Here is a 13,377-nt window from a genome sequence, read left to right on the forward strand (position 1 = left end):
AAAATTGATGACTTCAGCTAAGCACAACACCTCTAAAAGGGAAGAACTTTGAAAAGGCCAATCAAGTATTCCTTTTGGTTGATGCTGCTACACACTGATTGGTGTATTTTACTGTTTCTCAGTAAAGAAACATTTCTGTTCATCCTTTTCCTACACTGTCCAGATCATCAGATTTTGAAGGTATGAGCAGGCTGAGAGGGATAACAAATAAAACAAGTCTTAACCAAAAGAAAGGCCTAAGGAGAAAATTGTCTTACTCTGTAGCGCAGAACAGATTATCACTAAGATACCAGAATATTATGCAATTTGGGGTCCTGTACGTTTCAACCCTTAGTCAGAGTGAAGAATATTGCAAATACCTAAGAGTAGAACTTAGCTTGATAGAGACATACTATATCTATCTTCATATACTTACATCCTGTGGGGAAGGAGTTCCTCTCCTTCCAGAGAGCAATCATTTAAGTATAAAGAAAAGAATTAAGGCAGTGTCAAAATGATTGTCTTACTCTATTAGATTTGCTATTGTAGATGGTTAAGTCAGCAGGAGTTCTGGAGGTGGGATTAATGCTCTGTAGATACAGAATTACTCGGGCAAGTAGTATAGTCTTAGTATTGACAGCTTTATCCTTATCAAATTAGAGAAGGATCAGTGTGCAGGGTTCTGATACATACCAGTAAACCCAAGGGTTTTCATTTCTGCCAGGAATATCAAAGAGAAGTGGAGCATTGTTTAGCCTGCAGTCCTTTCATTAGCACCATCTTGCCCAGGCTCAGGGTTTATATATGGAGTTTTAGGGTTTATATATGGAGTTTCATACATCTGTGTAAAGGAAGTAGAACTTCCCTGTTTATGGCGAGAGGCAGTGTGTAAGGTATAACAGAAGGTAGATGTCATTAGTTTACAGACAGTAGAATTCTGGGGACTGCCACTTGGTAGCTCTTAAACTCTGTCATTTTTTGTATTTACATTTATAAATGAAGTGATAACTTTTTCATTTATGTATGAGAATAAGAAAAATGCTTTTATTAGTTCATTTAGTAAAAGTTACTTTACAAGAGAGTAATTAAAACTGCCAAAGTTAGGGGCTGGGGATTTAGCTCAGCGGCATAAGCGCCTGCCTTGCAAGTAGGCAGTCGTGAGTTCGATCCCTGGTACCGATAAAAAGGAAAAAGACAAAAAAAAAAAAAAAAGAAAAAAGAAAAAAACTGCCAAAGTTACACGTATGAAGTATTCCCCAAGGTTACTTTTTTTCCCTCACTTTTGTGAGTCTCTATTACCATATCAGTAGTAGCCCCGCACAAACAGTAACCTTTGAAAACTGTGATACTTAAGACTTAGGTCATTTGAGTTTTCGTTTTATTTTTGAGAGTTAATATTTTTGTCATTAACAAGCAGACAGTTGGCTTGCAGACACTTTCCAAGGCTCCACTGATAAGGAAAATATCTGTACATCACTTGTTTCCCTGTCTTTTGAACCAGTGTCTCCTGTGGAAGTCATTTGCCTTTCTCTGCTCCCATCTTGTTGATTTCCTACAGTGAAAACGGTTTGCTCAGATAAATGGCTCCCTGTCAACTCAGTATCATTTTAGTCTGAATGAATCTTGTTTTTTTAGCCAACTTTCACCTGTCTTATCTGATACAGAAAGGGCGATATGTAGAAAACAGAATAATTACTAGTAAGTGAACCCAATAAAAGAAATTGGCTTTATCTGAGAATTAGGCTGAAAGTGGGCTTCCTGAAGATGGAAGTTATGATCCTGACTACATTTTATACCAGAAAACACCTTTGGGAGGGAACAGGGTAATGAGGATCAGGTGGGTGGCCCTGTTAGTCCACTAAGCATGTGTGTCCACATCTTCTGGGTTAAATGCGTGGTGTTAAACTTCTGTGCCTTAAAAGTAACAACAAAAGACAATAAGAAATGAAAAAGCTCAGTAATAAAGAGGTAATTCAGAGTATGCAGAGTCTTACACATTTCGTATGTTACAGAAGGAATATATCTTCTGCTGTAACCATTTATCCAACTCATGTTAATGCTAGCTTTATGAAAAATTTAAAGAGGGATTTTAAAAATTTTTATTTGATAAATATGCTTAGTAAGTGATCATAAGCAGAAAGGTGCACCTGGCTCTAAATGCTTCTGAACTTGCCAGGTTTCACAGATTCCAGTTTCTTAACACTTTTGAAGAAGATGCCAGATGTTGAACAGCTGTATGGTCTTCACCCTCGATACCTTGAGAGACGAAGAGTAAGGGGCCATGAAGCGTTTAGCATTCCAGGAGTCCTAGAAGCTTTACAGGCATGCCCAAACTTGGTGGTGAGTGCATTTTCTGTTGTGATGTCAACTGGCAGATGATGTAATGGATCAAAAAAATAATAGGACCTGTAGATACTAACTCCAGCAAATTTTTAAGTTGCATTGCCTTCTTAATGTCTTGTAAACAGAAATAGAAGTATAGGATGTTAATTAAAAGGTTTGTCTTATGCTTGCTTTGGTGGTATTTTCTAGGGTGTGGAAACATCGCATTTGGAATTAGTAGAATCCATTTGGACATATATGCCACATGTTCATATTTTGGGGAAATTTCGCAATCGTAATGGAGCATTTCCAATTCCTCCTGAAAATAAACTGAAAATTCCTATAGGAGCGAAAATTCAAACTTTACATTTAGTTGGTGAGTGTCATTTGTAACTCCTTGGAATGCCACATGACTAAATATTTACAAAAAAGGAATAGTGAGACTTTTACACATGGCTTGTTGATTGGTGGTGGCTAAAACAAAATAAAAAAACAGTGCTTGTTAGATTTCTATAACAATTCAGGCTTCTCATTAAGATCCCCCAAGAGACAATAGGACTTCATAATCAATCTGTTCTTCCTTAAAGGTGACTAATTTTTGAAAGTTTCATTTTGTTTTGTTCCAATGAGCCAGAATCCTGCTCTTAGTTTTCTAGCATCTATCTTTTGGTCCTAGTTCAGCCCTCTAGAGGAGGGTTCTCTAATACAGTGTTTTTGGAGATGATAGAAATGTCCTATATTTGATCTATGCTGTGGGCTATGCATTGTGGCTAGTCAAACTGAGGAACCCAACGTTTATTTTACATTAATTTATTTACATTTAAATAGCTAGATATATATAACTACTACTTTATAACAAAGCTTCATCTAGAACATCACCAATTAAAAAAACTTAGTTGCTTACTTATGTGTAGCTTCTCCTGGCAAGACAATTAGCATATGTTCTTCATCCAAGAACCAACAGAAAACTGCTGCTACTTAAATTTGTCCCTAAAACATGGAATAGGGTGGTCTTATTCCAAAAATGATTTTGTTTGCACTAGTCAAAGTATATTCTCCATCTAAATATTCTTTGAAATTTTCCATAATGTCAACTGAAGTTAAATTGGGGCAGACATTTTTCTCTAATTTGGTATCTTTAGCTTAGATTTCTTAAAACAGTATTTGGGGAGCCCTGTTAATACAGTTTGACCTTACATATTTTATTTACTATGTTCCAAACATTATTCTTGGTTTTAATAATGTTCCAAAGAACTGGAAATTTCTGAAACTGGGTAAGATGGTAAAAGAGAGGCAAGAGGAGTGATAATGATTAGGTCTTAAAATAAGACTTACATACACAACTGTGAAAAAAGTGGAGAGTTCTAGCAGCCCTTCATTTATAAGATAAAATAGTGATTCTAGTTAGAGACTGGGATGTCTTAGGTTTATAAGTTTTTAAGATCAAAGACCACATTTATGTCTTTTGTTATATTTTTAACACTGCCTGTCTTAATTCATTGCAAATATTAAGTACTTAGGTAGTTTTATTGAAATACATTAATTTATATGATTGATTCAAGAGCTTGACGCTGTGATGGTGATAAAGTGAATCAGTAAGCACAACAGGCAATGGATAATTGTGTCTTTTGTTTATGGACAGTGTGTATTAGGCATAGGCTTACGTGTCACTGGGTGTGTCTGACACGGGGCTCTGTAGGGCTCCTACTCAGTACAGCAGCAGTGCCATCTGCAGAGAGCTTGCTGAACTTAACTCTGAATTCTGCATCTTGCATTTTGATCTGAACCTCGTTTTCTCTAGTTTCTCTACTGTAAATCTTCACAGTTTTGCTTCAGTAACCTATTTGCATTGCCTGTCTTCTGGGTAAATGTATTCTGGAAGAGTTGCAGCATTATGAGAAAAACTTACATGTATATAATATAAAACTACTTTTTGAATTCTTTTCTAAAAATGTAAAATAATGAGCTGTTCTTTACAAGCCTGTTTTAAATAAACCAAATTTGATGGGCTATATGTGTTTCCCCTTGAGAGGTGAATTGTCAGTTTGAAAAGTAAACTCCTAAACTTGTATACACAGTGCAGAGTAGTTTTGCAATTTTCTTGTTAATCTTTTTTTTTAATATATGTCCTTAGGAGTGAATGTTCCTGAAATCCCTTGTATCCCAATGCTCAGGCATCTTTATATGAAGTGGGTAAGACTCACTAAACCACAGCCATTTAAAGACTTTCTTTGCATCAGCCTAAGAACTTTTGTCATGAGGAACTGTGCAGGTAATGGTCACGATTATGGTGGGATTAAACATGCTATTCTAAAAATATTCTAAAGCAAACTCCATAGCTATAGTATGATAAAATTATGTTATGCTATTACTGCTTTTGCTTTATAAATTGTTTTGAAGACATTAGAAACATGATTCGTGTTTGATGTTGGCAAAAAAAAAAAAAAATACAGCAACAAAAATGGTAGGCTATCGGTGTGCTCCTTAGAAATATGTTCCGGATTTGAGTCTGTTTTCTGTCTTTGATCTCTTACTTGTCTCCCATAAATGGTTGTTGGACCTAATTAATCTTAAACTGCTTTTATGGTATATCTGACTCCTTTCCAAGGTGTACCTTCTTTTCTATTCACAGCTGCCTATTCACTGTCTGGCACTGTGATACAGCTTCCACGTCAGTGTGTTTCCTCATTACTGCACACACACACACACACACACACACACACACACACACTCTCTCTCTCTCTCTCTCTCTCTCTCTCTCCAGGGTCTTCCCTTCCAACTTACTCATTATCTTTTTTCTTTTTTATGGAATATAGCAGATCTTATTTTGATACTTGATGCTTTCTGATTATTTCGTAATTATTCACACTGTTTCCATGTCAGTTGTAGGCAGGCCATGCTGAACAGGACAGTGTCTTTTCAGATCTTCCATAGGACCTGGTGCAGCACTGGGGGCATATGAGACATTTCAGTGGTTGGGCTGTTACCTAAGTAAAAGCTCACATTTTCATCTTCACTTTTTCTCTTTTTTTTTTTTTTTTTTTTGAGCTCATAAAGTTTGGACTTTAGTATAAGAAACACCACATATATCTGCTGTTATAAAAAAATCTTTGTGCTGAATAAGTGCATGGCTAACACCCTAATTCTTTCTGAATAAGAATTACAGATCACAAAGAGCCAAAAGTTTGGCTGTCATTTTAAGACAGTTTAAAAGTTACTCATTTCAGTTGTTGATTTGAGAATTCCTTTTTACGGCAGCTTGCAGTATTCCATTAAAGATTTTTTTGTCTCCCCAGGGCCCACAAATTCCTTGAAATATGTCCCATTAGTAACAGGCTTGTCCTCGGCCCGAAACTTAGAACACTTAGAAATGGTTCGCGTCCCTTTCCTTGGAGGTCTTATCCAGCATGTGGTGGAAGACAGTTGGAGATCAGGTATCTTTGTTTTTCTTTAGTTACTAAATATTTAAAAATCAATTTTAAAAGTTCATTAAGCTTTTGTTTAACTTCTCTTCCAAATCTTTTTAGAAAGAAAATACTTGTCAGCAATTGCGTTTGGAGACTAAGTATCCATGAGTATAGGCTAGTACTCATTTCCTTTTTATGCATGCTAAAAATATCTTAAAATCAACAATAGCATTAATAAAGCATGTTTTCTGGCTTGCTGTTACCTATTGCTTAATATAATACCTTTTATTGGGATCAAGGATTTCTCATACCCTTTGATGATAAGTGATATCATTTGAATACCCTCAGTCTCCAGAAAGAACTCAACTATTAATAGTGTTTGATGCTGAATATTTGTTTAATACTTTCTGGTATGTAAAACGTTTTTATGCCTATCATTTGGATATTATGTCCGTCCATCAGATTTTAAAAGAAAAATATTCAATTTTTAGATCCTTTAGGTAGAGCTAAATAATGATAAGTACAGGTTATACTTTGTGCTGCTAGTCATCTTATTCCACCACAACAGAGATTTCCTAGCTAGAAAGTAGGTGAAAACTAAAACTTTATCATTGACTATATGAGGTAAAATAGATAATCCTCCTAGTATCCTTGGTAATAAATAGACAAATAGTTAAAACTGGTAAGATATAATAAAGAGTAGTACATATGTAGAGATTTTGTCAGTTAAGTCTGGAATAAGTGTATTTCATTATATTGAGTCAGGAATGGAACAGATTCTCTCCAGACCAACAGGATTATTGTCACAATCAGCAGAATAAGAGTCGGGAAAAGAAGGTCACAGTGGTCCATTCACTAGAGTGAAGACCTAGAAAGAGGTGTCAGAAGCTAAGTAAGGTCCTCAAAGAGAAATACAATTTTCCTCTCTAATTCATATGTAAGAAGGATCCTACTGTACTTTGTATTATACTAAGAGTCAGCTTGTCTCACACAAAAATCAAGTCCAGACAGTCCAAATAGGAAAAGTGAAAATTAAAAACATTGATTAAAAATGTTTTACTTTGGCCCTGGGATATAGCTCAGCAGTGTCAGTGCCTGCCTGGCAAGTGCAAGCTAATGAATTTGATTCCTGGTACCAAAAATAAAGTCTTAACTTGGTAGGCAAAGATTTCTTGAACAAGGTACTATAACACACATACCATTTAAAAATTTGATAACTTTGATCACTTTTAGATTAAAAATTTTATGTATCAGCAGACATGATTAAGAGGTGGAAAGGAAAGCTATAGAGTAGGAAAAGGTTTTTGAATATGTACAACATATATGGGACTGTACTGAAATTAGTAAGGAGAAAGAATACAACCGCGTAAAAATGAATGAGAAAAGACTTGATTAAAAAAGCTCTCACATAGAAGGTTATCGGTATGTCCAGTCATCATGAAAAAATGATGACTTTTACCAAGCATTAGGAAAATGCAGATTAAACCCCAGTGTGACCTGTCAGTGCAGACATTGCCACCAATATGTGACTCACTGGGAAAATACAAGCAGAATAGTTGGCTAAAATGTGGAGGGGCAGCAAGACCTTTTTATATATTGCTGGTAAGAGCATAAGTTGATACAAATAGTTTATTTAAAATGCTGTTCAGCAGTGTGTGCTCACATCAGCCATACCCATTACAAGTTGCATTCCTGGCTTTAAACCCAACACGAGTATATACATATGTTCACCAGTTGATGTACTCGAGATTGTTCATAAAAGCAGTGTTCCCAACAGATGCAAAATAGAAATAACCCACATGTCTGTCCGCAGTAGAATGGGTAATCAAAATGTAGCAGTGGAATACTGTGCAGCAATGTGAATGAACAAACTTAAACCCTTACTGGCAGTGATGTAGATGAATTTCATAAAATCATGTAAAGTACATTGTGGTTTTACTTATAAAAGTACAAAATGGGCTAATCAGTGCTGGATGAAAATTCATTGAGCTTTACATCCATAATTCATGTTCCTCCCTTGCTTTACTTCTTTTAGATATTTTTAAAACATGAAATTATTGAAGTTAAGGTAGTATTGTCTTGTTTCACGGTATAACAGATTCAAAATTGGGTCAGAAAATGTCAGAGTTACTTCTTTATAATTCCTTCATGAGCTTGTAACATACTGAAAATTCTTGCTTGGTTTAAATCTCTTGATATTTCCAGATGCCATGAGGTTATATTCTCAGAATGAATATCTGAATGAGTATCAGTATGAATTCATTTGGGGGGGCAACTAATACTCATAGTTCATCTTGAGATACTACTATGAACTAAACAAAGTAGATTTAAAAGAATAATTGTTACGTACCAATGTCTTATTAAATGTGCTGTGATCAAAGAAATACTGTTTTCGTTTATTTTCTTCTATAGGTGGTTTCAGGAATTTGCACACTATTGTTTTGGGAGCTTGCAAAAATGCTCTCGAAGTAGATCTTGGTTACCTCATTATCACTGCTGCCCGTAGGTATGTTTCTTCTTCACCTTACACCTTTTACCTTAGAACTACATTTCTTTTATATTACATGATTTAAGGGATGTGTGCATATGATTATGTATAAAATTTGATATTGTTTTTATTTAAAATGCAAATGAGCTATTTAAATAGTAGGTTGGATATCATTTAGTGGTAGTCTCAGTTGTAAACTTGGTGACCATTTGAGCTGCTTCCAGACCTAGCCAGCTGTGGATGGGAATGGTCTCATAGAAAAGCAGCTGAGTCTAGAAATGCCTGAATGCAACAGAAGTTGGCATTGTAGCCCTGGAGTCTGGAGCCCTCCCCAGAGCCGTTTGCTCAATCTCTGGATGATTTTTGAAATTGTGGTAACTGTTAGTAGTACTTACTATTCAGAAATCAGTGTTTTAAATTGGCTTTTGGCAAATGTCACCTTATGACATCTTTTTTTTTGGGGGGGGGTACTGGAAGTAGAACTGATGACCTTCTTGTGCTTGCTGGGCAGGCTGCTGAACTATATCCCCAGGCCTCTTTTTTCTTCTTTAAACTATGTTTTTCAGTCACTTTATGCCACATTTTCAACTTCTCACCTGTCAAAATTGTACCTTGCTTTTATTTTTATATTTAACTTGAATAAACTAATTTTTTCAGTGTATTAAAAAACACAGCTTTTAGTGTTTATCAGTAGAATATTAAGAATATAAATGAAATAAAACAGGCCAAGTTTAAGTAGGTGTTTGTTACTGCCCTATAGAACTATATTTTCTATTAAAGTGTTAACGAGTATAAGAAAGATGTTAAAAAAAAAAATACCAGCATCAGTTGTGTTGTGAGTCGGTGCTTTCTAAAGTCGGATGAGGAAGAGTGCAGAGCATGTGCACACCGGAGACAGGCAGGGTCCAGTCGGTGGCTTGGAGCCCCTGGCAGTCTCCCATACAAGTCCTCATCAGGAGGCCAAAGGATCAACCGTGGGAGACCAGAGGATCTGCCAGAAAGGCCCGCAGCTGGTGCTGGGTGCTGAAGTGATTTTCCCAGAGGCTGAAGGATCTGTTCCGGAAGACTCATATACCTGTACTGGAAGCAAAGAGGTGACATCCAAGATGAAGATGAAGACTGAAGCTCCCCTGGAGAAATTAAACAGCCAGAGCTGTTCTGAAGGAAACCATCTAAACTCTGAAGAAATGCAGTTACAAGCTCCTTCAAGGAGATCAGCTGAAATCCTTCCCTTCTGGTCTCATTTTAATACCATTCCAACAGCAGCCTTCCTAAAATTGGGCCTTCCACACCCAGAACCACACTGATTCAATTCAACTGGGTGTTCCCACACCAGTTGACAATCAGTTAACCACCACAATTTGCAAACTCTCATCTTGACTTACAATGTTTATGAAAATACTTAGAAAAGATACAGGAGTCTTACCATGTCATTCAAGTACTACCTAAGATGTGCCTATACTTTGCAAACATTCCTGTAAGAAAACATCTCTGAAAAATGTTACCGGAGAGAAGGAAAAGTTAGTGACATCTGTAACATTTCAAGAAAATTATAAACTTCTTTCAGAGCCTAACATCAGGAGGAATCTGATCTGTTGATTTTTGTTTTATTCTGACATATTTCTCTTTGTTCATAGGTTGCATGAAGTTCGGATCCAGCCTTCCCTAACCAAAGATGGTGTCTTTTCTGCCTTAAAGATGGCAGAACTGGAGTTCCCCCAGTTTGAAACCCTTCACCTAGGATATGTAGATGAGTTTTTGCTGCAGAGTAAGACTTACTTCATGTTACTCCCTAGAATTGCTGACTTGAAATTTGAATAAGGATGTGCCATGTTTTTCTAATACAAAACAAACTAGTGTTTATTTAACGTTAATTGCTCTGGCTTATTCATAGCCTTTTCTAGTACACATGTCAATTAGAAACTCATCCTTTTGGATTGAATGTGTGCTCAGGTTTAAACTTCTTTTCAGTGTGACATAAAAAAATTCAAGAAAATTTCTATTACCAAAATTTCCATTTTTTTAAGAATTACTTTCTCATGTAACTTGCAGCATTTCTTAAACTCTATCGTATCAGATAATATTTTTTCCTTAGCTCTAATTTGCATTATAAAATACTTAAGGAGGCTTAATTCTTAACAGAGTAGTCCAGGTTAGAAATCATGGCTACCCTTTTATTTCTAGCCCCTTTCACTTCTAATATGTGTCACAGTAATAGTTACTGTGTGGGATTTTTGTGGTGGTTGAAGTTCTCAGTGTAGGTGCAGGATTATTATAAAAAGTCAAACCATTCTTTCTAACCAAAACAGAAATCATTTGAAACTGATCTCCTTTTTTCACAACAGCTTTAAAATGCAAAGATAGTAGCGATGTTTCATTAAAGGATAAATATTATTGTCATGTTTTTCTGGTTATGAAATGAGTTGCTAGTGTTCTCACTATGTTTCTGTAATACCTGTATAGTGACTTGCCATGTTAGTTTGAATATAGTGTCCTTTCCATAATTTTATTTTCTGTGTCTCTCAAAAGCTTAAATTTTAACAAATTTTGTATCTTCAAGGTAGCACCCTTTAGGTCAGCTGAAGGCTTGTCTCTGCGTGGCATGTGTTTGAGTTAGGAATCTATTTGAAGAGATAGGTGGACACTGATGTGTAACAAATTTTTCCTTACAGATTTTCTCCTCATAATGTTTTCAATAGCACAAAAGTGTTTCACTCATATATTTTAATACAATAATAATCTTTGATATTTAGTAGGCTTTTAAAACTTGTGCCTTTTTTATGCCATTCTCTTATTGAGTAGTTCGACCTTACATGCATATATATATACATTTGTATTTATTCTCTCTTCTATTCCTTGAAAGACGACCTAGGGTTCTCTTTCAGGAGAGGAGCCAGGTCACTGTAAGAGACCATTCTGAGAGAGATAAGAGGTCACTGTTCACTCACACACTTGCTCCTGCTCTGTAATTTAGGTATTGAGGTATCTCTCCCAGAGGAGAGGAGTGGCCTTTGGGATAATCTGAGTCACTTTTTTTTTTTAGAAAAAGTTCAATGTTTACATGATATTTATGGTACGGTGGGGGAGATGGCTGTGTTGGAGAGCAGGTAGCCGTGCATTAGACATAGAGAAGTTCCTGGCATGTGTTAGTTACTGACATGAGCTGAGGACACTGAGGATGGGTGTGACAAAATCAATGACCCAAAGAGGAATAGTTAGAGAAGGGTTTTTGTTTCACATGAACTTCTCTCAGAGTTTTATAGGAAAGTCATAGGAATTAGCTGTTTAATCTTTATTCTGAGACCTTGTATAGAGATGAAATTGAGGCCTGCTTGTTTTTAATCATGGGGCCTTAACAAGTTCTGTAAGCCTGTAGTTTTTCGCCTTTAAAATAGGAATGACTGTATTTCCTTGATGACTGAGGAGTCAGTGAAAAGTGATGCATACATTAGAATGTGGCACTTAGGCTGTGATGGCGTGTTCTTTTAGCTATCCTGTGAACTGAAGACAAAACAAACAAAAGTGAATACAGTGGTGACAGTTGATAAGGATTCTAAAGAATTGTGACACACAGGGAGCTCTAGAGCAGGATCAGATTAGTAATCTGAGGACTGATATCAGTTCAGGATCTGTGTTAGGCTGTAGCGTTTATATAGAGTACAAAGGAATCAGGATCAGCTCAAGATTTACTGCACCCCAAGGAGAAGGCAAGTTTTGTCTCAGGTCCAGCCAGCAAGAAAAGGTCCTTATCTGAAGGCTAAAGCTTAGCTGAGTTGTATAGGGTGCATTGAGGTGGAACCTGCAAAAGTAGCCATCAGTACTAGTGCTGGGTACCAGTGGGAAAGAGTGACCTATATGAAGAGTGAATTTGGGAGGTCGGAGTAAATTGACTACTTTTACATGTTAAAGGGTAAAAGTGTAAGTTTTGTAGTGCTCAGAACAACTTCACCAGAGCACCCATTTTTAAATACTGTCAGTTGATTTCAAAGGCCATGAAAGACATTAGTTCAGCTGTTAGATCCCTAGCACTACGGTGGACACCAAAGTCAAAACTGAACTAACAACAATCCTCTTTGTCCTTCCAGCACCATGCACAGCTAGGGGAACTGTCTGGGAGAGTGAAAGACAGGCCAGTAGGAGAAATTACAGTATAAAACAAGGGATAAAGTGTGCCTCCAAAAGGCAGGATCTAAGACAGAGGATCCTCTTTTACATGCCCCCCTCCCTCACATGTGACCAGACAGCAGGTGCTAGAAGTCCCTGGCTGTGGTTGCAGTTAGAAGTCCATGTCAAGGACTAGAAAGACAGATAGATACCTTATTCACCAGCAGTATCGCTAAAGAATGAATCTGACTTCCTAGTTCTCCCTTCCTTGTGTCTGGGTACACCAGACTCCAGAAACATGATCCTTATACTATAAAGAAGTTGATCTTTTAAAGATTTCATTTTCCTTTTTGCAACATAAAGCTAAAACTTCGTGATGGTATAAACCAATACCATATACTGAATGTGTTATACATTAATATATCTGTTAAACTTTTAAGAATTTCTACTTGTCTTTTCTAAAAAGTTGGAGATAATTTTTTCATGCTAATTATCTCTTGACTTTTTAAAGTACAAATTCTGTTTTATATAAGAAGTGGTATCATATCTTCAGAATACCTATTTTAAAACATGAAAGATATGAAATTACTCATTTTGGGAGCTGAGGTACAAAATTGATAACACTCCATCACATAAGAATTTGACTTTCTTCGAAACTGATTTTTCGTTCTAGGTAGAATGGCGAATGCAGATTTGGTGAAGTATGGTTTGGCTGATGTGGTAGAAAATCCTGGTATCATCACTGACATAGGAATGAAGGCAGTCAATGAAGTTTTTTCCTGTATCAAGTACCTGGCCATTTATAATTGCCCACATCTACATAACCCATACAATTGGATTTCAGGTATTGCAGGCTTAGAGATACAGCTACATTTCATTGATAGTGAAATAATGTCTTTATTTTCTCTGTGATTTGATTACATTCCTAATGCACAATGTAAATATTGTATATGGATCATTCATTAAAGTCCTGGGAACCTTTGATAAAACCAAGTTAGATACCTTTTCAATGCCTCTTTAAACTTTTACAGTTGTCTGTGTTCAAGTGATAGATTCAGGTGCCCTTTCTGTATGTAC

The 13,377-nt window shown here is 36.3% G+C and overlaps 1 protein-coding gene across 4 annotated transcripts in view; it reads left to right on the forward strand.

Annotated features, from left to right (window-relative positions):
- Fbxo38 (F-box protein 38) overlaps nucleotides 1–13,377 on the forward strand; it is a 45,814-nt gene that overhangs the window by 11,988 nt on the left and 20,449 nt on the right. For all 4 annotated transcript variants that reach the window (XM_003477334.5, XM_013141078.3, XM_005006980.4 and 1 more), the window contains 7 exons: nucleotides 2,156–2,319; nucleotides 2,512–2,677; nucleotides 4,436–4,573; nucleotides 5,598–5,735; nucleotides 8,121–8,214; nucleotides 9,834–9,964; nucleotides 12,974–13,144. In XM_003477334.5, coding sequence (XP_003477382.2) covers nucleotides 2,156–2,319; nucleotides 2,512–2,677; nucleotides 4,436–4,573; nucleotides 5,598–5,735; nucleotides 8,121–8,214; nucleotides 9,834–9,964; nucleotides 12,974–13,144 — 1,002 coding nt within the window. The remainder of the gene's footprint in view (nucleotides 1–2,155; nucleotides 2,320–2,511; nucleotides 2,678–4,435; nucleotides 4,574–5,597; nucleotides 5,736–8,120; nucleotides 8,215–9,833; nucleotides 9,965–12,973; nucleotides 13,145–13,377) is intronic.

The sequence above is a fragment of the Cavia porcellus genome, unplaced genomic scaffold (assembly GCF_034190915.1).
Source record: "Cavia porcellus strain 051 isolate PalLab524CR breed Dunkin Hartley unplaced genomic scaffold, mCavPor4.1 scaffold_21, whole genome shotgun sequence".
NCBI classification, from domain to species: domain Eukaryota; kingdom Metazoa; phylum Chordata; class Mammalia; order Rodentia; family Caviidae; genus Cavia; species Cavia porcellus.